The 25,283-nt window shown below is 60.0% G+C and overlaps 2 protein-coding genes across 2 annotated transcripts; one reads left to right on the forward strand and one right to left on the reverse strand.

Annotated features, from left to right (window-relative positions):
- Positions 1-826: 826 nt before the first annotated feature.
- On the forward strand, positions 827-13,621 carry POLRMT (RNA polymerase mitochondrial). Its single transcript, XM_050985967.1, has 18 exons — positions 827-1,017; positions 2,971-3,157; positions 3,580-3,729; positions 3,844-4,011; positions 4,339-4,509; positions 4,917-5,156; positions 5,392-6,171; positions 6,490-6,612; positions 8,264-8,386; positions 9,236-9,415; positions 9,522-9,608; positions 9,867-9,980; positions 10,588-10,637; positions 10,914-11,012; positions 11,332-11,404; positions 11,846-11,928; positions 12,298-12,377; positions 12,948-13,621. The coding sequence occupies exons 1-18, from the start codon at positions 974-976 to the stop codon at positions 12,995-12,997; spliced, it is 2,802 nt and encodes a 933-aa protein (XP_050841924.1). The 5' UTR covers positions 827-973; the 3' UTR covers positions 12,998-13,621.
- Positions 13,622-15,112: 1,491 nt separating this feature from the next.
- On the reverse strand, positions 15,113-25,079 carry HCN2 (hyperpolarization activated cyclic nucleotide gated potassium and sodium channel 2). Its single transcript, XM_050986159.1, has 8 exons — positions 24,616-25,079; positions 19,000-19,423; positions 18,170-18,331; positions 17,334-17,552; positions 17,048-17,194; positions 16,558-16,798; positions 16,217-16,381; positions 15,113-16,080 (listed from the first exon to the last, which is right to left on the reverse strand). The coding sequence occupies exons 1-8, from the start codon at positions 25,062-25,064 to the stop codon at positions 15,128-15,130; spliced, it is 2,760 nt and encodes a 919-aa protein (XP_050842116.1). The 5' UTR covers positions 25,065-25,079; the 3' UTR covers positions 15,113-15,127.
- Between the last annotated feature and the right edge of the window lie 204 nt (positions 25,080-25,283).

Below are 25,283 nucleotides of genomic sequence, written 5' to 3' on the forward strand. Positions count from 1 at the left end.
CCATGGAGAATCTTCAGGAGCTACTCCTCTGCCAGCACCAAGGAGAAGGCAAACAGAAATGGTCCCTGTGAGAGGACAGAGCTGCTGGAAGGTGAGTGCTGGGAGAGATGCAGTGAGCAGACAGCAGGCAGACCAGCCTGGGCTGTTGCTTTTTCCCTGGCAGTGACACTGCTGGGTTTCTGGGATGCTGGGGTGGGCCCCAGCTTGCAGGTAGATCTCAGAGAGACAGAGGTTGATATCTCTTTTGAAGCAGGTCTGGCCAAGGAGGGATGAAGTTTTTGTGTGAGCCCTTTTTTTTAAGCACAATCCTTATACTTCCAGGGTGAGGACAGGACAGAGCTTTTTGCTGTGCCCTGTCTCCCATCTCCTCTCTGTTTCCCACTAGTGCTGAAAGCTCGAGCGAAGCAGCTCCAGGGCAGTAATGTCCCAGAGGTGACGGTCAGCAAAGTGGAACTGGCTGCACTGGACAATGACAAGTACCAGGAGGCTGTGGTCCCTGACCCAAAGGAGAAGCAGCACATTCCCAGGGCACAGGGTAATGGCCTGGCCCGGTCCAGCACCTGGGCCAAAACGCTGCAGAAGGAGATGTACAGACAGCAGCCAAAGATGAAGCAGGAATTGCCCAGTGCTGCCTCCCAGCTGGCTCTGGAGAGCCAGGCCAAGGTGGAGGTCAAGGCAGAGGCCACACCCAAAACAAAAACCATGAAGAGCCCAAAGAGCCCAAAGACAAAAGCAATCACTGCCTGGAACCAGAGCTCTGGCAGCCCCCACAACAAGCCCAGGGTGGTGGAAGTGAAGGGAGCTGCAGAGCTGAAGAGGCCTCAGAAGATGCCAAATGACAAGAGTAACCAGCAGGTGCTGCAGCAGACCATCCAGTCCAACCTGGAGTGCTTCCTGTTCCTGCAGCAGGCAGAGGAGGCTGAGAGGTACCTCCTGCTGTGCCACAGCTCTCTAGTGAAGAGGAAGGTGCTGGATGTTGGTGCCTTCAACATCGTCATGCGCATCTGGGCCAGGAAGGTACTGAGCCCTGGGTGCTCCGGGTGGGAGAGGGGCTGGCTCGTGAGGAAGAGCCTCCAGCTGGTTGGACCTGGGCTTGTCACTTCAGCAAGTGTCCAAGCAGTGCTTCTGGCAAGGGGGACTGAGCTGCCATGAGGCCACAGATCTGTGTGAGGTGGCTTTGAGAGCAGTGTAGAAAGGGTAGGGTAGACCTGATTAAATCCGAACAGTAGAGGGGCGTGGAGCTGTGATTTTGAGGCTGTTGGTGTCAGCGTGCACAGCCCCCTTTCCCTTCCCAGTGACCCCAGCCTCCTTTCCCTCCTCAGTGACCCCAGCCTCCTTTCCCTTCCCAGTGACCCCAGCCCCCTTTCCCTTCCCAGTGACCCCAGCCTCCTTTCCCTCCTCAGTGACCCCAGCCTCCTTTCCCTTCCCAGTGACCCCAGCCTCCTTTCCCTCCTCAGTGACCCCAGCCTCCTTTCCCTCCTCAGTGACCCCAGCCTCCTTTCCCTCCTCAGTGACCCCAGCCCCCTTTCCCTTCCCAGTGACCCCAGCCTCCTTTCCCTCCTCAGTGACCCCAGCCTCCTTTCCCTTCCCAGTGACCCCAGTGTCCTTTCCCTTCCCAGTGACCCCAGTGTCCTTTCCCTCCTCAGTGACCCCAGCCTCCTTTCCCTTCTCAGTGACCCCAGCCTCCTTTCCCTTCCCAGTGACCCCAGCCTCCTTTCCCTTCCCAGTGACCCCAGCCTCCTTTCCCTTCCCAGTGACCCCAGCCTCCTTTCCCTTCCCAGTGACCCCAGCCTCCTTCCCTTCCCAGTGACCCCAACCTCCTTCCCCTCTCACCTGCAGGGCTCCCTGAACCGCCTGGACCGATTGTTTTCCATCCTGGAGGCTGCTGGCCTCCGGCCCAACCTGGACTCCTACGCCGTGGCCCTGGAGTGCCTGGGCCGGAGCCATTCACCTCCCAAAGCCATCTTGAGGTAACACCTGCCTCAGGTGCAGCAGCTCCACATGCTGTGCTTGGTGAGCTGGGAGATGCAGAGGGTTGGGGTCAGGAAGAGCTGTCCCTTCTGCGTGCCCACCTGGATGCTCTGAGCCACTTTTCAAGGCCAGATTTTGGTGTGGGCGGAGCACCCTCCCTGCCACCTGCTGCTGCTGGGGAGTTTGTCTGAGATTGTGCAGGGAGAGGAAATATGGAAGGTGAGAACAGGCACTGTTTCCCCCAGAGCTGGGCTGGGAGAGGCCCTCTCCAGTCAGGGATTCCTTGGTTCCACACCCATCCCAGGCATCTTGCTCCCTCTGGTCCCCCTGTTGCTGCCTGGTGGGAATAGCTTGGCTCCTCTGTTTGTTTTTATGGCACTTCTGTGGGGTTTGCCCATTTTGGTGGGCTCAGTCACATAGCTGGTTCCTGCAGGGCTCTCCAGAGGAGCTTGGTCAGGAGATTAAGGTAGATTTTACAGAGCATAATGGACAGGAAAGTGTCAGTGCTAAAGGGAGCAGCTCAAAGAGCCCTGGAAGATCCCACAGGCTGGCCTAGGGGCAGTGCCTGGGGCTGGAGGCAGAGCCTGCTCCTCTCCAGAGGATGGAGAAAGCTTTTGATGCACTAGTGCTGAACCTCAGGGATGTATCACTGGTCTCTGTCCTTTGGCTGCTGACACACTCTAGATGCCTTCAGGGGAATATCTCCAGTCAGCTGACTCTGAGGGGGCTGGCAGTGGCTGTGCTGGACGTGTGGAGCTGTGTCAGTGCAGCACAGGCTGTGGGGCTGCCTGTGGGCAGCTGAGTCCTGCAGTGGCCTCCCTGCCCAGGGAGCTCTGCAGCAGTGCAGGCTGAGGGATGGACACCTGATCCCTGTAACCTGAGGCTGGTGGTGACCTTGTGGGACGGGCTGTGCTGAGGCAGCTCCTGCCCCAGCAGCTTCTGTACAACATGCTCAGGCCCTTGGGGAAGATCGAGCCTGTCCTGTCTGCCCCTCCTCAGATACCTGCAGCAGCTGAACAGCAGTGGCTTCCATGTGGATGAGCTCTTCCAAAAGTGCCTGTTTGAGGAAGATGAGAAGGAGATGGTGCTGTGGGCCATCAGGACTGTGCAGCCCAACTACCAGCTGCCTCCTCCACCCAGCCCCAAGATCTCCAAGTCTTCTCTGCTCCAGGACTTCTATTCCAGAGTAAGCCACAGTGCTCAGGGAGGTGTTGAAGCTGGCCAGGTGGTGTTCACAGGTGTTCTTAGGTACAGCCCAGGGGAGGGCTAGAAAGAAAGAGCTTTTTAACCTGATCTTTTTAACCACACAAAACATCAAATGAATGATGTTACTGACAGGCTTTCAGGGGAACAGCAAAACAGAGGGCTTGCAGGGGGCTGGAAATGGCCTCCATGCATGGGAGGGGGTGCCTGGGGAGGTGTTTGGCCATAACACAGGAGCAGAGCAGCCTCTGGGATTTGTCTGCTACAGAAGTCTGAGACCCAGAAGTCCCAACAAGGTGCTTTCAACCCAGAATTGTACCACAAGCTTCTTGCAGGGAAGCTGAGACAATGAGCATGGCTTCTCCTCCTCCCAGTTTTGCACTGACTGCCTCTCTCCCATTGCAGGAGACGATGGGGTCGTACCCCAAGCTGGATTTCTCCATGAAGGAGTTGCAGGAGCGCTTCCAGCAGCAGCTGGAGATGGAGCTGAAGAACACCGTGACCATCGAGTCAGTGGAGGCAGCCAAGCCCCTGACCCCACAGGCTATCAAAGCGGTAAAACTTGGCTCTGGGGCAGCCCTCAGGACCTGTGGGTGAGAGCTGAGGGTCCATGAGCTAAAGAGGGGGCAGCTCATGCTGACCAGCTCTCTTGCTTCCTTTTCCCTGCAGCGTGAGCTGCTGGGCACCCTCCGCTCCCAGTGGCGCGATGCCATCCTGCAGGCCCTGCAGAACTCCAAGCGCAGCATGACCAGGCCCAAGAGGCTGTCCAAGTACAGTGTCCTCTACCCCTACCTGTGTCTGCTGCCAGATGAGGAGTATGTGGACATCATGCTGCAGGTAGGAGCCTGCCCTACCCACCCAGGAGTGGGGCTGGACTATCAGCCGTGGGCTGTCACAGAGCATAATGTCCCACTTGAGCCGAACTGGGATTTCCTGAGAGGTTTTCCAGGTTATTAGCTGCAGGCTGTCTGCTCCCTCTACAGAACAGCCAGAGAAATCCATGCTCTGTCCTGGTTGTTTTTCCTTCCTCACCATCTGTTCAGTATCATGGAAATCAGCATCTTTCAGTGCTCCCTGCACAGCAGCTCTAACTCCCGCTCTATCTCTCTGCTGTGGCTCTCTGTTCATCCTTTCCAAGACCCTTTTTGCCTTCCTCTTTCCCAGATCCTCAATGATCTGTCTCCACAAGGTGAGTCCCTGGCAGTCCTGGCCAGGGAGCTGGGCTCCAAAGTCTACGACAGGTACATCATCCAGAGGAAGCTGCGCAGCGGCCAGCTGGAGAAGGTGCAGCAGATCTATGAGAGCTACATCCAGCTTCTAGCAAAGGACAGCCAGGTAGGAGCCCTTGGAGCCAGGAGTCCCATACAGGAAAGCTCTGGGCTTTGCAGGGCAGGAGAGGACAAGAGGGGAGAAAGGGGCCAACCCACTGCCCTGGGCACATCAAGGACCAGGTGAGCAGGTTGTTGTCGGAGCTGGGTGGTCATAGGGGCAGGCAGGTCTGCAATCTGGGCAGGAGGGGCAGGATAATGTGGGAACAGGGTGTCAGCACCGGGGTGTGGTGCAGTGCTACTGTTCCCATTTTCACTGTTAGGCTCAGCCCAGCCTCCTTAGCCCTCCTTCCCCAAACACCCCTATCAGGAAGGACCTTTGGGGACACAAAGATAGGAGAGTCCTTCTCAGAGCCATATCTCAGGTAGATTGATGCTCTCCAGCTGACTCCATTTTCTCCCTCCACCTCCCAGCCTAAACAGTACTTGCCACGGGAATACTGGGAGAAGCTGGTGGCAGAAGCAGGCTTTGGGCCTTCCCTGAACTTGAAGACTTGCAGCTGGCCATGTGTGCTCCTCATGCGCCTGGGCATGCACATGCTGGAGCTCCTGGTGAAGGCTGTTAAGGTGCCCAGGAACATCCTCAATCGTCGCCTGGAGTCCAAGCCTATCCCTGTCCTCTACCACGTCTACTCCTTCTACAGTAACTGGCAGGTGAGCCTCGTCCTGGGGGCTCTAGGGCTGTGCAGGATACCCCTTCCTCAAAATCAGACCCTTGCAAGGCCCTTTTCTGTCCTTGCTGGCATTCCTGCTCGGAGATGCTTTAAGGAGCCCTTGATTCTGTGTGGGTGCCTCTCCTTACTTGGCATGATCCTTGTGGAATGGCTGACTGACCACAGGCTCTTCCACACTCCAGCCCTAATCCTCTGCTGCTGATCCTCCTCTCCAGGTCGGGCTGATAAGGCCCCATCCCATCTTCTCCCAGCTTGTGTCAAACGCTGCAGAGACCACGTTGACCTTCAACTCCTCTGCCATGCCCATGCTGTGCCCCCCTGTGCCCTGGACCTCCCCCACTTTTGGTGCCTTTGTCCTCAACGACACCAAGCTGATGCGTTTCATGGATGACACCACCCACCACCAGCTGCTCCTGGAGCAGTGTCCCCTCGTGAACCTCCACCCCGTGCTGGATGCCCTGAACCAGCTGGGCAACTGCGCCTGGAAGATCAACCAGCCAGTGCTGGATATTATCATCTCCATCTTCAATGACAAAGGGGATGAGAAGCTGGACATCCCACCACCCCTCTCTGAGGCTCCCAAGCCTCCCACTCCTCCTGGCAATTCCTCCACCTGGAGCAAGTCCTTCAAGCACGAGATGTTCCTGTGCAAGAAGAAGACTGCAGAGATGCACAGCCTGCGCATGGACGCGCTCTACAAGCTCTCCATCGCCAACTACGTCAGGGACAAGGTGTTCTGGTTCCCTCACAACATGGACTTCCGTGGCAGGACTTACCCATGCCCACCCTATTTCAACCACCTGGGGAACGATGTCACCCGGGCCATCCTGCTGTTTGCAGAGGGGAGGCCACTGGGGCCCAAGGGACTTGACTGGCTGAAGATCCACCTTATCAACCTGACAGGGCTGAAAAAGAAGAATGCCTTGCAGGAGCGGCTGGAGTATGCCAATGAAATCATGGAGGACATCCTGGACTCGGCTGACCACCCGCTCACGGTACGTGGGAGCTTCTGGGAAGTGAAATAAAATGGAAATCAGAATCAATTTTGTAATAAAAACATTATGAAATATAGACTTTTGAGAGGTAAAAAGGGAGAAGGCAATGCCTTCCTAAATAACCTGAATTCCTAAATAACCTGAATTCTAAATAACCTGTTCCTGTCTGAAAACATGATGTAAAACTAGGGAAATGGAGGTATGGTGGGAGGAGGTGCTGTGCCCAGTGTATCCCAGGTGCTCAGGGGGCCCTGCCCTTGATTTGAGGGGCACAGGAGCACTGCCTGCTCCCACCAGCCTGGGCTTTCTCATTCCCAGGGCAGGAAGTGGTGGATGGACACCGATGAGCCCTGGCAAGCCTTGGCATGCTGTATGGAAATCGCCAAAGCCTCGAGGTCCCCAGATCCAGCAGCCTACATCTCTCACTTCCCAGTTCACCAGGTAGGAGCCTGGCAGATCCTCACAGCCTGTGTGAGGCTCAGCAGGGCAGGGAAGGAGCATCCAGGTCTCCAGCTCTGCGATGCCTGCTCCACTTGGCTGGGTTTTCTTAGGAATGGAAATGCAGTGTTGGGCATTTTGTCCCAGAAACTCTGGTGATTTGCTGCTGCCTGCAGCCATCCATGAGCTGGTGGATCTGAGGGCTGCCTCACTTCCCTTGGCTCAAGCGAAGCCCAGCTGGGAGCTTGCTGGCAGCTGCTGCAGGGTGAGAGCCAGGCCAGTGTCACCTTCTGCAGCCACAGGATCAGGACTGGAAGTTGGCCCAGCAGGGCAACACCTGGCTGGCTGGAGTGCTCAGAGCTGTGCTTTGGAGGCCTTTGTTCCACTCCTGCTCCGAGGCTGAAGCCAAGCAAGAGCCAATATGGCCGATCTGGAACTCTGAGGAAGGGCATGGGGACACAGGTGGTTGTCCCCCACATTGAGTGACCTGTCACCATGTGCCCTGTCCCTGCTCAGGTGCTGCTCAGCTCCCTGAAGGCACCTGTCCTCCCTGGCTGCACAGGGACGAGGCTGATAGTGGCCATGGGTAAGGGGTGGCTGCTCCTTTCTCCCAGGAGGAGATCAAGTGGCCATGACTGAGTGGGGAGGGCAGCAGTTTTTCTGCCAGTAGTGATAGCCTGGAATATAGATGAGACAGTCAGGTCTGATATTTTGATGACAACAAAAGGTCAAGAGAGCAGCTGGGGGTGTGTGGAGGGTGCAGCTAATGAAATACCAGCAAAGACTTCTTCTGGAGGGTACCAGAGTCTCGTTCAGCCTGAGTCATCAGTGCTCAGTTAACAGAGCTATCAGATTCTGGCCCTGCCTTTCTGCACTGCAGGGAGTGGGGAGAGAAGGGGGCCCTGCTTGAGGAACCCAACAGTTCCTGGGGTATCTGTGGCTCCCTGTGATGAGGGAGAGCCTGAGCACAGGGGGCCAGGAACAGCAGCACATCTGTGAGAAACATTGCTGTCAGTGCAGTCTAGGGAGAACCAAGATCTTCCTGCACCATCATTCAGGTTCTGTGTGTCTCACCCAAGCTACTCTTGGCTCCAGCAGGGCTGCAAGGGCAGCTGCTGTGGCAGACACCGTGCCTCTGGTGCAGCTTTGGGAAATCTGGGTGGGAGCTGGTTTCTGTCAGAGGGATGTTTTCATCTGCTGGCAGTGCAGCTGGCTGGAGCTGCAGAGCCAGCTGGGGCTTCCTGAGGGATGTCTGGCTTAGCCTGCCTTTTCCTGCCTCTGATCCCACTGCTGAGGTTGTTTTGACTGCTGGCTCTTGGGGCTGCTTTTAGCATCCCAGATATATTCAGTGTTTTCCCAATTTTCTGGTTTTCAGTGTTTCTGCTGAGCTCTGATGTCTTTGGAAACCCACAGAGTTGGTGATGTGAGGTTTCTGATTTTAAACCTCACAGGTCACAGTAGTTAGGGATGGATTCAGGCAGGAAACATGGCCAGAAGGCAGATGATCACTGCTGAGAGATGGTCACTGCTCTGAAGAGTGAGGAGGGGAAATAGTGACCACCTGAGCCCAGGGTACCTGTGCATGGGGAAGGGGCAGATGAGCAGAGTTCTGTCCATGCACTAACTCCTTGTTTCCCTGGTGCTCTCCCTGCAGGATGGCTCCTGCAATGGGCTGCAGCACTATGCAGCGCTTGGCCGGGATCTCAGCGGCGCTGCCTCCGTCAACCTGGTGCCCTGTGGGCTCCCTCAGGATGTCTACAGTGCAGTGGCCCAGCAGGTGAGGCACTGTGGGGACACACGGGGTCCTTTTGGACCTGCCTCCTCCTCTTGGTGTGCACAGGGTGTCACCTCCCAAGGAGAAAGGTGGGGATGAGTGTGCAGAGGGCTGGGGAGGCATGAGCTGGGCAGAGACAGGGACTGTCTGTCCCCAAGTGGGATCTGACTGGAGATCTGTCCTCTGAGTTCTGCTGTCCTCACTTGTCCTGAATAAAGCCCAGGAGAACTAGGTTGGAGAGGTGGAAGAGAGCAAGGGATGTTTCTCATCCCTTGGTCACAGCTGGCTAGCCCATCGGTTATGAGATTCTTCTTCCTTGAGCTGAGTTGGAGAGAGTGGGTAGAGATTCAGCCTTGTCCTGCTGCAAAGTCTTTGGTTTCTTTGGCAAGATGTGATGTGAAATTTGCCACTGGGAGAGTGCTGAGAGGCTCATTCAGCTGGCATTGGACCCTGCATCTCCCAACTGGATCTCAGCAGGTTTTCTCCAGGCAGCACCACACCAGAGATCAGGAAGAGTTCACAAGGGTGCGGGACTTGCTCAGTTATCACTGAGGGGTAGAGATAGAAGTTAAGTTCAGAGCCACAGTCAGGCTGTGTCCTTGTCCCAGCTGGCACCACCCAGTTGCCAAGGGACAGTGCTGAGACAGCAGGGAAGGCTCTGCAGGCACTGTTACCCATGCTGGATCCCTTCAGCAGGTGCCTTCTGTTATCCAGGGAGGTGAAAATGGGCTGCAGGGCTCCTGATGGGAGCTTGAGCCAGGCAGTGCCCAGCTGGGAGGGTGCCACCAGCCACAGAGGGGGCTCCAGCCAGCATGGCTCATGCCAGCCCTGACTCAGAGGCACTCTGCTCAGGTGGAGGAGTTTCGGAAGAAGGATGCAGAGCGGGGTTTGAAGATTGCCCAGGTGCTGCAGGGCTTCATCAGCCGCAAGGTGGTGAAGCAGACGGTGATGACAGTCGTGTACGGGGTCACTCGCTACGGCGGCCGCCTGCAGATCGAGAAACGCCTCAAGGAGATCGATGAGTTCCCCGAGGTAGCATTCCTCTGTGTCCCCCCCTCCATGGGTCCTGTCACTTTCCTCTCTGTCTTTGGCTGTCCCTTTGTATGACCCATGGCTCTCTGCCTCTGGTTTGTGCCAGGAGTATTTGTGGGAAGCATCTCATTATCTGGTGAAGCAGGTGTTCAACAGCATCAAGGAGATGTTCTCAGCGACTCGAGATATCCAGGTAAGGAGCCTGTTGCCCTTTGCTTCCACTTTTTCTCCTTCCCTGGTCCATTTATACATAGACAAGGGATGCTCCATGAGGAGAGATGGTTCTCCTGGCCCAGAGAGGATCCTCCTGCCCCAGAGGTGTGGGATTGTGCCAAACCCCCCAGTAAGCGCTGGGGAGTTCTGTGGCAGAAGTGAGGGTGGCCTCTGCTGGGAGGGGATGGGGTCTCCCAGCTCCACACTAACTCCAGCTGCTTCCTCCCCTCTTCTGAAGAACTGGCTGACAGAGAGTGCCAAGCTCATCGCCCAGTCAGGCCGGACGGTGGAGTGGGTCACACCTCTGGGGCTGCCCATCATCCAGCCCTACTATCGCTCCAGGTCCACTGTGGTGAGTGTCCAGTGACAGGTCTTATGGTCCCCACCCTCCCTGTGCCATGGTGGGAGCAGGGAGAAGACAGCCTGGGCTCCAGTGGCAGGTCCCACGGCCCCCACCCTCCCTGTGCCATGGTGGGAGCAGGGAAAAGACAGCCCAGGATAGGGCCTGGCAGGTTGGCATCACTGGTGGGTAAGCCTGCAGAGCAGGTAGGATTCCTGAGTGCAGGCACATCCTCCAGCCTCATGGCTCCCTACAGAGCCTGGAGTGTGTGGGTGAGCTGGTGAGGAAGCTCTGTGGCTCCATCCCACTCAGGCAGCTGGGGCACGGGCCGTTCCCCGCTCTGAGAGCCTCCTTAGGGCTCGTGTGACTCAGTCTCAGTGCTGTCACCTCCCACGTGCTGCTGTGCTGACTCACAGCCCCCCAGCCTGGCTCCAGCAGCCCTTCCCAATTCACCCTGAGAGGGTGAAGGGGTTCAGATGCCTGCCAGCACCTTCAGGAGAGGAGCTGGGCAAAGTGTCACTGGGCAGTGGCAGCTGCTGTGGTGCTGGGACACTCTGGAAAGGCACAGACCCCTCTCCAGGCAGTGCAGGGTGACAGCTGGTGCCCTCTCTCCCCACAGCTGAATTGTGGCATGCAGCGTTTGAGTGTGAAAACCTCCAACAGCAGCCAGTAAGTACAAAACCATGGCCTGCACTGCACCCCTCCTGACCCCAGCCTGTGCTCTGGGGACAAGGCCTTCCTATCAGGGAAGCTGTCAGGGAGTATCAGAGCTCTTGTTATTGTCTCAGAGCTGCAGTAGGTGGAGGTTGACAGAGCAGCAGGGCTTTGGGGCCCTTCAGGGCAGCCCCCTTACCCCCAGGCTGTGGTGTCACTCTCTCTGTGCCAGTGCTGTCATCTCTGGCCCTGAAATGCCCCAGTTCCTCTGTGCCCTGCTTTGTCCTGCAGGAAGCCTGACACTGTGAAGCAGAAGAATGCCTTTCCCCCCAACTTCATCCACTCTCTGGACTCCACACACATGATGCTCACAGCACTGCACTGCCTCAGGTAGGGAGTGGGCAGCTGGCTCAGAACTCCCTGGGAGAGAATTTTTGGGGCAAAGCATCACATGGGACTGAGGAGTCCCTGGTGGGTGGGCATTTGGGGCTCCTGGCAGAGAAGGAAAGGAGGCAGCAGGACAAGGACAGGGAGATTCTGGGATTGGGAAACTCCCTCTGAAAAGCTGCGGTGCAGGGAGTCCCCCTCTTGTGTGGGGGACTGTGAACCTCTGCTCCTGCTCCTGTCCCAGCCAGAGGTCCTACGTGGGGTGGGTCCATCACACAGAGGGGTCTCAGCACTGCTTCATGGCACCTCTGCCTCCTCCCAGGAAGGGCCTGACCTTCGTCTCAGTCCACGATTGCTACTGGACTCACGCGCTCACCGTGGATGTCATGAACCAGGTAAAAGTGACCTCCTGGCTCCCTTGTGAGCAAGATCTTGCTGATCTGTGCTCTGGGCCCATGCCAGGCCTCGCCTCCCCTGGGCTTTGCTCCATAGGCTGATTGATTTACCCGGGTAAGGTGAACCTGGGATGTTTGCTGGCGGTTGCAGCTGATTTCCTGGTGCCCCTTCTCCTCCCACTCTGCAGGGAGTGCGTGGGGAGAATCTGTGAAAACAGGCACTAAACACAGCCAGTGCTCCTGCCCTGCCTTGAGTCCTTCCCAAGGGCTTTTGTGCTAATGAGGGTGCTTCACACCTCCCCAGGCTGATTCCCTTCACCCTTGTCTGGCAGCCCCCGCTTCCCACTCCTGCTGCTTTCCCTGCCCCTCACCTCTGACCTGTCACTGGGAGGAGAGAAAACACCTGCTAAGCTGCACCTCACTGTTTTCTCCCTGGGTCAGGTCTGTCGGCAGCAGTTTGTGGCTCTGCACAGTGAGAAGATTCTGCAGGATCTGTCTGAGTTCATGCTGGAGAAATATTGCAGGTATTCCTGACCTGTTGGTTCCTCCCCCCCACCTCACAGAGAGAGAGAGGTGCTTACAGGTTGTCACCTGCCTGGGAGTTGCTCTGGGGGGAAGCTGTCCTTCCTCCTTGCCTGACATCCAAATCACCTTCAACAGCTGTGTAAAAACCAAGGGCTCTGCACCCTCTTGCTGCAGAACCAGGGGAGGGTTTGGCAGCCTTAGGGCCTGCCCTGGGCTGCTGGGGCTGGGACTGGGCTCGGCTCCTGCTCTCACTCTGGGGTGCCTGGTCTGTTTTGGAAGAGCTGAATCCTGTTGTCAGAGGCTGCATTAGGGAGCAGAGGAGGGTGTGCTTGGTTCCAGATAACCCATGTTTATTTGCTTCCTTCTAGCTCATCCAGCTCCAGCACAGAGCCCATAGCCCATTGGCAGAAGAGACTGATGGAGCAGCTGTCAAATGTCCCCAGGACAGGTAGGAGCATGGGACAGGAGCATGCAGAGCTCAGGAGCATTTTGGAGACAAGGGGAATGAGATGGAGTGGCCCCCAAAACCACCAAAAGGCAAAAAGCCAGAGCTGTCTCCTTGGATCAGGTTTTCTCTCCTATGCTGGAGTGCAGAGCCATGGGGCAGAGCAGTCCAGCATGTCCACATTCCCCTGTAGCATTCCTGTGAGTGCTCTCTGCCATCCTCGCTGAGTCCCTGGGATTTCCCCCAGGCTGACCCAGCTCTGCCCATCCTGCTCTTGTTCTGCTCCCATCTGTTTCCAACCATGAGCATTTGCTCAGAGATGGGAGCGAGGGCCTCGCCATGGTAATTGCCAGGATCTAGATGATATACATGCAATGGGATTAAGGCAATTAGTTTAACTCCTTCTAATCCCTCAGCCCTGTGTCTGCCAGGCCATCTGGCTCTGCCTGACCTCTGTGGAGTGGCTCCATGGGCAGCACAGTCCAGGGCCAGGGATCCTTCGTGCACTGGAGGCACTTCCCTCCCCCTGTCCATCCCCACCTCACTCTATGACCTCTCTTTTGCTTCCCTCAGGTGAATTCAACCTGAAGCAAGTGATGGATTCCACATATTTCTTCAGCTGAGCCTGTCAGTCCACAGGGCCCTGATATACCTCTGGACCTCCAGCCATGGTGGGCACTGGCCTGCAATGCTCTTCTGTCCAATATCTCATGGGGAAGAAGGTGCAGCCTCCAGCCCAGCAAGGGGCAAACGGAGACTCTGATGGAGCAGCTTGTGGGGGACAGGGGCTCTGCACTGTTTGCTGTTCCAGCACAGGGAGAGGGCACCAAGCCCTGCAGAGGGCTGCAGCTCTGGGCTGGGGCCAAAGGAGTGGCAGGAGCCAGCGTGGCTCCCCTCAGCCCTCACCCCAGTGCTGTGAGCACTGTCCTTTGCCTGGCTGTTGCCTGTCCTGGGGTGCTGTCCCTCCTCTCCTTCCCTCTCTTGCCAGCCAGGCTCAAACTTGGCAGGGCAGGCAGCTGACCTGGCCACAGCAGGAGCCCCAGCCCTGCTCTTGAACAGGGCAGGTGCTGCTGTGCTCTGCTCCAGCTCTGGGCACTGTCCTCACTCTCCATAGTGCAGCCTCTGCTCTTCACTCTCTTTTGCAGGGATGAGTTTTGCTGCTGCTGACTGGGGATCAGGCAGGGAAAACCACTAACTCGGGGGTCAACGTGTATAATATTGTAAATAAAATGTTTTTTGAAATACAAGATGGGACTTGTGTCCTCTGAAATGTTTGCCAGGGGCACAGGGAGGTGGGATTGCTGCCTCCCAGTCTGGCCCTGTTCTGCTGACTGGTTGGGCACAGGGTGTCACATTCTGAAAATGCTTTTGTAGCAGAAACATGGAATTGTGCCAGCGCAGCTACAGCGGGAACTGGACTCTTACAGGGACCAACTGCAGCTTTTCCAGCCAGGACCCTCCCTTTCTCACTGGACTGTGGCTTCCCAGACCTCCTCTCCACCAGGCTGGTGCTGGAGATGGTTTCATCTTGCAGCTGGAGCTATGTTTGGCCCAATTCTCAGCTGTGCCCCATAACTACAGGCTCACATTCACCCTGCACCCAGCTTCTTCCTGGCTGCTGCTGGAGCCAGGGGAAAACTGCTGGCAGAGGCTTTTCACCTTGTGGCTTTCCTGGCAAGGGAGGCAGCTCTTCAAAGGACAAAGCTGCATCCCACAGCCTGAGCTGGGGCTGTGCCCAATGTTCCGGCTCCCAGGGCGGGCACAAGGAGCGGGAGGCGTGCCAGGGAGGGACGGTGGCGAAGAAGCAGAGCCGGAGTCGTGCGTAGCTCTGTCAGCTGCTGACGTTTATTGCACAGGATGGGCTGGATGGGAAAGTGGACGCTTGGAGTGGGGCCCTGTCCCTCCGGCTGCTCGGCCGCAGGGAGCCGGGGCTGGCACGGGCCCCGCGCTCGCGGTACATTCAATGTGGAAGGCTCCAGAGTGCGAGGCAGCGAGGCACACGTGCGCACACACACACACACACCTGCACGCACACCCACGCACGCACACACACACAAAACACACGCACAGGAACCTGGTATACTCGGCAGGTGCCTGCCCCAGCCCCAGGGCTCGGGCTCCAGCGCCTGCCTCCGTCCTAGCGCTGCCTATGGGGACATGGGGCCGTGCTCACCCCCAGCCTCGGAGTGGGGGACAGTGTGTTGGTGGGTGCTCAAAAGCCTCAGGGCGACCATCCCTCAGACCCTTCCCAACTTACCTCCAGTCCTGGACCATCACCCCTCGCCTTGGGTCTGTGAGAGGGGCGCAGGGACACGCGCGGCGCCGGGGCTGCGCCGACAGCCCCAGGGAGGTGTCCTGCGGGTCACACACAGGGATGTGTTCAGGTCATAGATTATCATACACAGAGTTGGTCATGGCGAGAATGCAGCTGTGGCTTCTATGGGCAGCCGGGGAGGCCAGGGGGCAGCGGGACTTCGCCGCGGGGAGCGGGCGACAGGGTCAGACTTTGGTCGGAGACGACACACCCGGGGACTCAGCCCAGTGACCCCGCGGTGGGGAGAGGGCACGGCAGCCCCAGGCCCACCCTCGGCAGCTGCCCCGCTCTGCAGCGGGTGGCAGGAGGGACCGGGGAGCGGGGCTGGCGCCGTGGCGGGGGGCGGCAGCCGGCGGCGCGGCCGTGGCCCTCACCCGGCGGCGCAGGGCGGACGCGAGGTGAGCTGGGGCTCCCTGCCGCCGCCCCTCCGGCGCGGAGGTCACAAGTTGGAAGACAGCCTGGACTTGGCCGGGTCCGTGTCGGGCGTGCTGGACGCCGAATCCTTGCGGGCCGCCGCCGAGTCCTGCGGCAAGGCTGGCGGCGCTGTCAGCCCCGAGCCCGCGGGCGCCGGGTGGGCCGGGGCACCCCGCGAGGGCGCCTGGGCCCGCAGCCCGGCCGGAGGGCCCGGGCCCGGCGAGGCGGCGGCCGGGCCCCCTCCGATGGAGGTGCTGGACTCGCGGGCGGAGGCCGGGGGGCTCTGGGTGCTGCCGGCCGCCAGCCCGTGGGGCAGCGAGGGCTGCGAGGCCGAGAGGGGCCGCGAATCCTGGCTGAGGCTGCTGGTGTGCAGCGCCTGTGTGCTCTTGTGGGCGGCCAGGCGCTGGGGCGAGCCGGGCGCTGGCTGCTGGCTGAGGGACAGCTGGGAGCCCAGCGGCCCGGGGGTACCTCCGTAGGCGAACGTCCGGCTGGCCAGCGGGCTTTGGGACGGCGGGCTGGCCGCGGCCGCGGCGAAGGCGCTGGTGGAGGCGGGCAGGGCCGTGGGCTGCGCCGGGTCCTGCGAGGGCGAGGGGTTGGCGTGGGGCACGGGGGGCTGCGGCTGCGGCGGGGGGCTCTGCTGCAGCAGCACGGGGGACACGGCGAAGGGGCTGGGCACGGCCTGGGCGTACTGCAAGCGGCGCATCATGCGGGGCGAGCCCAGCGCCATGGAGCCCACCAGCGGGCTGGCCATCTGCGGGCAGAAGCTCATGGCGACGGCTTGCTGGAGGGTGGCAATGGCAGAGGTGACCTGGGGCTGGACGGGGCTGTACATGGCTGTGTGCTGCTGCAGCTCCGCCTGCTGCACCATCTCCCGGTCGTACTTGACGATCTCCTGGATGATCTCGTTCTCCTGGTTGTTGAAGACACCTGAGTTGAGGTCGTGCTGCACTTTGTGGAGCAGGATCGAGTTCTTCTTCCCTACAGGGAGAAGGCCAGGAGAGGAAGCACCATGAGACCAGACCTTGGACTGGAGCTATGCTGGGTTCTCATGGGAACCACAGCTGCCCCCTTTGCCAAGACACCCCTCTCCCCCCCGGGTCCCCCTGTGTCCCACCGATGCGGTCGAGACGGTCGATGGCCACAGTCTCAAAGGCCCGTCTCATCATGGGGTACTCCTCCAGCACCTCGTTGAAGTTGTCCACTGAGAGCGAGTAGAGGCGGCAGTAGGTATCTGCACGGACGCTGGCCGTGCGCCGGCCACGGGTCAGCAAGCAGATCTCTGGGGGAAAAACACCAGGGCCAAGGTCAGATCTCCACCATCGAGGACAAAACAGGGCAGGCCAGGAGTAGGGTGTGAGAACCACCACGCAGTGGGTGCCCTGGGACAGCAGAGGTGTCCCAGTGACTCTCACAGATTCTGCAAGGGGACCCAGGCTCAGTCCTGCCAGTGCTCACCCCCAAAGTAGGAGCCATCAGAGAGTTTCATCTCCTTGTTGCCCTTGGTGAGGATGCTGACCACCCCGTGCTGGATGAAGTACATCTTCTTGCCGATGGTGCCCTCTCGGATGATGTAGTCACCCGGCTGGAAAACCTCAAACTTCAGCTTGGTGAGCATGGCCGTGACAAAGTTGGGGTCGGCGTTGGCAAACAGCGGCATCGAGGCCACCAGCTTGCGGCAGTTGAAGTTCACAATTTCCTGTGGGGAAGTGGGTGAGCCCAGGAAGCTGGGACATGCTTCCCCAGGGATACACTCCCCACCTCAGTCTCATGGACACCCTGGCATGCAGATTGTGCATGGACATGCTCCTATACAGAGCTGCAAAGCTGCAGCAAGAGGTGTTTGACCCCAAGCATGTGCATGAGACCCACACCAAGGAGCAGGGGATCCCTTCCCTTGGCAGGTGAGGGGTGATCCCCATCCTCCTCCCAGCTCTCCAGCCCTCACCTCACGCAGGGGCTCGTTGAGCTCCCCCAGGATGCTGTCCTCATCAAACATCTTGCCTTGGTAGCGATGCTCGTAGTAGTCGTGGATCTTCTGGCGGAAGTCAGCGGGCAGCTTGTGGAAGGACATGTACTGCTCCACCTGCTTGTACTGTGGGGAGAGAGAGCTGTGTCAGCTGGGACATCCCCACTCCACGGGGCTGGTCCCACTCCTGCTCCTGACTGGAAACCCTCACCCCACATGGCTCCAGGAGGGGACAAAGCTGTGGCCCCATCCAGCACAGCCCTACCTTCTCCTGGTACTGGCGCCGGGAGGAGTCCAGCGACTGGATGAGGGCGGTGGCGTGGCCGATGAACATGGCGTAGCAGGTGGCCCCCACGATCATGCTCAGCATGGTCAGCCAGATGTCTGTCATGCTCTCAGGCGCCTGCTTCCCGTAGCCGATGCACAGCATGTGGCTCATGGACTTGAAGAGGGCGAAGGAATACAGCTCACTCCAGGAGTCGTTCTGCAGTGACAGGGACAATGTCAGCCATGCACGTGTGTGTGTGTGTGAGCATTGCTCGAGGGCCCAGACTCATGCCTGGTCACAGCCCCAGTTCTCTCCCAGCAATAGGAATTGGTTGAAAAGCGAACTTTTCAAACTTTCCAAACTCCCCCAGTGAAGTAGGCAGGGAAGGAGAAGGGTGAGACAGGCAGGGGAGGAAGAGGAGGAAGCCAGGCGGAACAAAGCAGAGATGGAAATTTGATGAAACAGGATGAGACAGTCAGGGGAAAAGGGCCATTTGCAGGAGGCTGCAGGGCTGAGAGGCAGCAATTAGAAACAGGAGCCATTATTTATTAATAGCAGCTTTGTGGCTAATGAGCAGGAGAAGGCAGCAGGGGATGGGGCTAAGAGCCCCATGTCAGCATATTCCTCCCACCCTGATCAATCCCCTGCTCCAGGTCCTGTGAGACCTCACCAGGGTGACACCAGCATCACCATGCTGTACCATGGGGCACCACAGACCTGGCCCACGGTGGATGGCATCTCCTGGGGATGGAGGATGGAGAATGGATGACATGGGGATGGGTGGGAGCCCTGGGGAGCAGGCAGGAGCATGGTATGGGGCAGATGGAACTCACCACCATCCCATTGATGGAGACCCAGCAGTTCTGGGGGAAATCCTGCAGCATGGGCACCAGGAACTGGAGGCAGCCATCCCAGTGGCAGAGCAGCAGCATCATCCCAATGAGGTTGATGATCCTCATCACGGCGCTGGCCAGGTCGTAGGTCATGTGGAAGATCTGGGGGTGGGTGGCATGGCAGGAGGTGAGCGTGGGGACTGTCCCCCAGTGTCCAGCCCTGCTCAGGGCACCGACCTGCATGGCCTCAGCTGGAAGAGGCTCCTGTGGCTGGCCTGGCTCCGGCCTCGAGGTGGCTGTGCTCCACCTGCCTATTTATAGCCGGCGGGTGCCGCCGTGCTGCCGCCCGGGAAGCGCTAATGGCAGCGAGCCTTGACGAGGATCAGGGAGACACAAATACTCTGGGCACTGAGGAGGGAGCAGAGCAGCTCCCAGGGCATGGGCCAGAGCCACCCAGCAAGGCTGAGCATGTCCCCTCAAAGCAGGGTGGGCCCTCAAAGCTGGAAGCCCCACAGGGCTGGGGGTCCTGCTGTCCTCCCCAGTGCTCCCCAAGCTCCTGGTGGGGTAGGGAGGCAGAGGGGAGAGGGGCAGGAGGCGCTGAGCTGGGCAGGGGGACAGGGTCCTACTGTTGTCAGAGCAGGGGATGGTGTGACAGCATGTGCCAGCCATACTGGCACCCATAATGGGTGTTAAATCACAGCTCAGGGATGCCCCAGACCCTCCAGGGTGAGTCACAGCCACCCACCGGCCCCACAGACTCGTCAGGGAACCACTGCACTCCAGCTCCTACTCTCTCCAGCCATCCAGAGGCTCCCAGAGCAGGTCCTCACCTCCTCCCACTGGTGGATGTAGCGGATGAGGCGGGAGAGGCGGAGCAGCCGCAGCAGGCTGAGGATCTTGGTGAATCGGACGATGCGGAGGGCACGGGCTGTCTTATAGACCTCCGAGTCTATGCCCTTCTCCACAATGAGGAAAACGTAGTCCACAGGGATGGAGGAGACAAAATCCACCACAAACCAGGTCTTGAGGTACTTCTTCTTGATCTTCTCAGGGTCCAGGATGATTTCTGTGTTGTCCTCAATGACAATCCCTGTCCGGAAGTTCAGCACCAGGTCCATCAGGAAGAAGGTGTCAGAGACCACGTTGAACACGATCCAGGGGGCCGTGGTCTCCTCCTTGAAGAAGGTGATGCCCACGGGAATGATGATCAGGTTGCCGACCATGAAGAGCAGCATCGTGAAGTCCCAGTAAAATCTGGGGAGCGAGAAGATGTTGGGGGATGTCACCAGTGCCCCAGAGTCCCCTCCTTGCCAAGGGGATCATGCCCTGCCCTAAGGGACCTGTGCCACTGGGCTACTGTCACTCTAATGCCACCTCAGCCACAGAAACCCCCTCCTCTCCCCAGAGACCACATCCTGCTCCCCACTCTCCAAACTGCCCCCAGGGTGACCTGGCAGCCAGCAGAGCCCCTGATTGAGGCAGAGGATGGGACTGAGGGCTTCTGCTGCCCTGATTTGGCCCGTGGCAGCAGGTCCTGGGGGAGGGGACAATGGTGGAACCACAAACCAGAGGGGGGACACGCTCCAGCTGAGCTGCCCGGGGGCATCGCGTGGGCTTGGGGACCCCCAAACGACCGGCAGTGCTCAAGCTCGGGGGTGGATTCAGAATCCGAGAGCCCTGGGAGCAGCCCCCTCCTTCTGCGCTCCCAGAGTGGGGACCCAAGGAGAGGGGACAGCCTCCAGGGACAGCCAGGGCCACCTCACCCCGGCGCCAGCCTGGGCCGGGCTGGGTGGCGGTTTGGGGGGTGCCCGGGTGGGGTCTGCCCGTGGGCCCCGCGGCGAGGGGGGGGTGGAAGGAGCGGCCGCAGCTCCGGTGCAGCGGAGCACGTACGGCTGCAGCTGGCGGCGGCAGCGCCCGCAGCCCCGGCCAGACGCGCGGGCGTTCCGGGGGTGGGCGGCCGCCTCCGCCCCTGGCCCTGCCCGGGCTGCGCTGCCCCTCCGCCCCCTCCTGCCTCACCCCATCCTTCTCCCCTTTCTCCTCGTCCCCCTCTCCCGAGCCACCGATGACCTTTCTGAGCATCTGCAAGGTCACAGCGGCTCTGTCACGGCAGGATGAGGAGGAGGCCACCTCGGTCCTGCCTCGCCCGGTCGGGGGGCAGGACTGGGGGGGATTGTCCTCGGTGCCACGTGCACGGACACGCAGGACCCTCGCCCACGCATCCTGCTCAGCCCACCCTGGGAGCTGCGGGATGATGGGCGGGGGGTGCCATGGCCACGCTGTGCCCTGGGGGATGCGGGGATGAGGGGACGAGAAGGAGACCCCCACGTACACAGGAGGGGGCGGTGGGCCAGGTCCCCCACCCCCTCACCCCCCCTCACTGCGCAGACTAGCGCAGGACCAGAAGGAGCTGAGCATCCCAGCTCCTGACCTTTCTCCAATGACACCTTCCTCATGTGAGACATTGCCGTGGCAACCGTGAGTGATGTCACTGCTGCAAAACGATGACTTCACACCAGGGCGGTCCCCAGGGTACCCTCGGCAGAGGAGCTGTGCCCCCCCCCGCACCTCTACACCGAGCTCCGGCTGCTGGCACCAAAGAGGCCCAGCTGGACCCTGGGCTCCCACGACCTGCCAGGGATGCTGAAATCAGCAGAGCTGCCGTGGGGCTGGATCTGTCCCTAAAGCCCCCGGCAGCTCCCGCTCAGACTGACCCTGCTGTGCTGCGTGGGTCCCACAGGGGCATTAGCCTTGAAAAGCTGCGAAGAACAAAGATTAAATAACCATGCCAGCTGGGCAAAACTCCCCTCTGGCTCCAATCCCTCTGCAATCTGGCTGAGCCAGGGCAGAATTCGGCCTGCAGAGAAAGATAAACTGCTCCTGATCCCCCACTGCACACAAGTGACCCTGTGCGATCGCCCCGGGGAGCGGCGTGCGATGCCAACGCCTGCTTCCTTGGAAGGTTCATGTGCACAGAAAAAAGATCCAATCCAGGCTACTAAAAATATCTGAAAACAAATTAATCAGGATCCTCGACACCCCTCCCTCGCTTCTGACCCAATTGTACGACAGTGATGATGACAGGAGATGCCCGAACCCCCTGCAAGAGGCAGCTGCCACCTTCCTGCTCCATCACCCGCCCAAGGCCTGGCACAGTGGTGCTGCTCTGAGGTCCTGGGCAAGAAAAGAGTCAGGTCCAAGCCCTAGAGGGGGGCATCTATGCCAGGGTGGTCCCTGCTTAACTCCATTGGCAGCACTCAGAGCTCCAGGGATTGCCAGGGATGATCCAACCTCTCCTGACGGTGCTGATCCCATGGGACAGACACCCTGGTTGGACAGAGCCCCTTTAGACCCCCCTCTGCCCCTGAGGTGTGAGCCCTTTGGCTCTGGTGGGGCCCAGATGCCAGCCAGGCTGCCTGGTGAGCAGGAGCAGCACGGGATCAGTGAAAGATCTGTGTGGGATTGGTGCAGGATTGAGGCAGGATCGGCACTTTGCAAACTCGCACTAAACACTCATATTCTAAAAATGAGATTGCTGTGAGAAGTGGGCTGTGCAGCCAATGGCAGAAGTTTGCCCAGGCTGATGAGCAGTGTGGCCAACACACAGATCCCAGTACGGCCAGTTGTGATGAATGACTGGTGCCCTCTCCCCTGGACAAGCCTTTTACCCTGGGGAAGGGGGTCTAAAGGCTTTGCAAACTGCTCAAGGACCCAAACCTTCACCATCCCCCAGGTCGGTCACAGCCTGTCCTCCCCTTGAGGTGGCTTTCAGCAGCTGACGCTGCAGAGGGAGGGGCCCAGCTCCCAACAGCCTCACCACAGGGAATGGGAACACCAGCACCAGAGCTGCCACACACACCAGGAGCAAGAGCAGCTGGTGAGCCCCATCCCTCTGCTCAGGAGCCCCTGTGGTGGCTCCATCCAGGCAGAGGGAAGCATTTAAACCTGGGTGAGGAAGGCTCCAGCCAAGCAACACCAGGGATGTGCTCTGGATGCATCTTTGCCCCTGATTCACAGGCAGGAACGGCTCTTGCAACAGAAAATCATCATCAGTGAGAACCTCGGCTCAGCTCCAACCCCAGTGCCAGCCCAGCCTTGTGGAAGGCTGGAGTAACCCCTGAGCAGCCCCTTGGTGGTCACAGGGTGGTGGGCACTGCCACCACCTCCAAACCTTCACCACCTCCCAAAGCAATGCCCCAGGGCTGGTGCAGAAACCCCAAAAGAAGCAATGAAGGAGTTGGCGTGGCTTGGTTGTTCCTCCAGAAGTGGCAAAGTCAGTGACAAACATTGCCCAGCACCCAAAAGGAGGTGGCCCTGCTCCAGCACACACTTACAAGGTCTCTTTGATCAGATTTGCAGCTCAGGATCTCATCAGCCGCCCTGATTGCTTCCTCATCATTCAATATTTATGTAAATAGCAACTTTGGTTCCTGGAGCAAATCTGCCCTGAATTGTGTGTGAACGATGGCAGCACCATGGCTGTGAGGAGCCAGGATTGCTAAACAACTGATTATGAAATGATGTCACAGATGGGGAATGATTTTCTCTTAAGATGGGAAATGGGTTTTGCAGGGCAAACACGACCAGGTCACGCTCCATTATCTTTAGTGGATAAATGATTTTTTGATTACTTTAAGGCAGGACAGCATGGGAGGGATTCACTGATGTCCCCAAGGGGCACAGGCAGAGCTGGTTCCTCAGCCCAGCCTGGCGTGGGCCGATCCTGTTCCTGTGCATGGTTGTGGAGCTGGAGGATGCCATGGCTCTGCCTGCAGCTCCTCCCCACTGGGCAGGGAACTCTCCTACGCCACTTCCAGCATCAAAACACAGGCAGCCACTCTGTCCCAATGGCTTTCAAGTCTTCCTCATTCCAGGAGGATGAAGCCTGTGCAGGACAGGACAGCCAGGGTGACTCGCCAAGGTCACTCCAGCACCCACCTGCCTGCTGCAAGCTCCAGTCAGGGAATGATGCTGCTGCACTCTGGGGAATCCTCTGAGGCCTCAAGCCCACTGCAGGCTCACCAGAGGGAGATCCCCGCTCTTGGCAGCACCATGGGCTCTGCCAGCTCAGAGCAGCAGGGCAGGCTCTGCCCCGGTGCAGGTATGGGGGTCACCCCACTCCCAGCTTCCCCCAAAATCCCACAGCTGCTGAGGGTGAGGAGGAGCACGGGGAGTGAGGAAGGGTGAAGCCCCCAGGATCCGCCTGGCACTGCCACCTCTGCTCTGTCACGGCAGGGACACTGGAGCTCCCTCTGCCACAGGACTGGCAGTGGCTGGGCAGTGTGACCACTTCTCACCCCAAATCTGCAGCAGAACCCAGTGCCCAGCCCATGAGATGAGGAGGGGGCTCCACTGGGTTCCCACGGCACGTTCCCAGGGTGGAAGGGCTCAAACCCCCCCTGTGTAGGAAGTCAGCCCTGAGGGTGCCCAAAGGCCTCCAACTGCTGCTCTGGAAGATGCCAGAGTAGCCCAGGAGCAGCACACGAGGGTGAAAGCAGGAGGTGAAGGTGCTGGTCCCTGCCCTGAGCCCATGGCCACCTCACCTGCCTCAGGGAACCTCAGCCCACGGGGACCCATCAGTGTCACAGAACCTGAGATCTGCCTCGGGGGGATCCCCCACTCAGGCACCCAGCAAACCCTCCCTCGAGCCACCCCAAACCTCTCACCAGCACAAATACGTGGGGCTGAGCCCCTCGTCTCCCCCAGCCCCTGACCAAAGGCTCCTCCAGCCCCTTTGAGGTCTCTGGACCAGGGTCCTCCCAGTGCTGGCTCAGCAGTAGCGCCAGCAGGGGCTCGGCCTCCCCATCCCTGCAGGATGCCATGCCGCCTGCCCCAGACGGCGCAGCCATCCCTCCCGGTGGCTTTCACACGACTCGGGAAGCATTTGCCACTCTGGAGCTCGCCAGGGCTCAGGGGATGGGAAGGAGATGGAGCTGCAGAGCCTTTCTCCCGGCTTTGGCATTCCTCTCCCGGCAGACACACAGGCTGGATCCTGGGGACCCGAGTCCTCCCAGGAGCCAGAAGAATCCCCCTCAAAGCGGCTGAACGCCAGGGACAGAATCAGGCCTCCTTGGGGGAGGGGGGAGCCTTCACGACGCTCTGCCAGGCAGCGGCAAAGCACGTCCCCCTGGCCAGGGAGGGGGACCCCGAACCCCGGGGAGCTCCGGGGACAGAGCCAAGGCCCGCTGGGGCTCAGGAGGGCCTTGAGGAGCCGGGCCGAACCTGCCGAGGCCCCCGGAAGGACAAGGGGACGAGGGGATGCCCTTGCTCAGGCACCGCGAGGGCTCCCGGCATCCCTGCTGCGCTGGGGAGGGGGATGCCCAGCTCGTTTCCTCCCGCACCCGGCGGCGGCTCAAGGTGCCCTCGGCCCGGCCGCACCGGCAGCTCCGCTCCCCGGCCCGGCCCCGCGGGATGCGGGATGCGGCCGAACCCCGCGGGTACCCCCGCACCTGAAGTCGCTGTAGGGGTGGATGATCCAGGCCCCCGCCGACTTGACGCGCTCCTGCTCCCGCTCCACCGCCTTCTGCGAGCCGAACATCCGCAGCGAGAACTTGTTGACGCCGGGCTGGAGCATCGCCCCGAACTGCCGCTGCATGAAGCTGGCCTGGCTCCCGCGGACCTCCTCGGCCGCATCCTCGCTCGCCCCCTCCTCGGCCGCCTTGGCCCCGCCGGGGGATGCGCCGCCGCCGCCGCAGGAGAAGGAGACCTTGGGCTCGCGGGGCGGCTCCGGGCCGGGGCTGCGCGGCGGTTCCCCGCGACGGCACTCGCCGTTCGGGGACCCCTTCCCGCCGCGGCCCCGCGCCCTCCCCGCCGCCGCCGCCCCGCCGCGCTTGGCCCCATCGGCCGCCTCCTCCTCGGCCGCTGCCTCCCCGCCCGCCGCGCCGCGGCCCGCCCGCATCCTGCCGCCGCTGCCGCCGCCGAGGCCACCGGCGGCCGAGTGGCGCCCGCCGCCGCGGCGGGGGCGGGCCGGGGCGGGCCGGGGGCGGGCGGCGGGGCTGGGCTGGGGGCCGGGCGGCTCCGCAGCTCCCCCCGCCGGCACAGCCCTCGCCGGTGGGATAGCCTACCGGGCCGGCTACCGGGACGGGACACCCACCTCCCGCCTCGACGGCCCCGGTCT

Source organism: Serinus canaria, chromosome 28, assembly GCF_022539315.1.
Source record: "Serinus canaria isolate serCan28SL12 chromosome 28, serCan2020, whole genome shotgun sequence".
In the NCBI taxonomy this organism is placed as follows: domain Eukaryota; kingdom Metazoa; phylum Chordata; class Aves; order Passeriformes; family Fringillidae; genus Serinus; species Serinus canaria.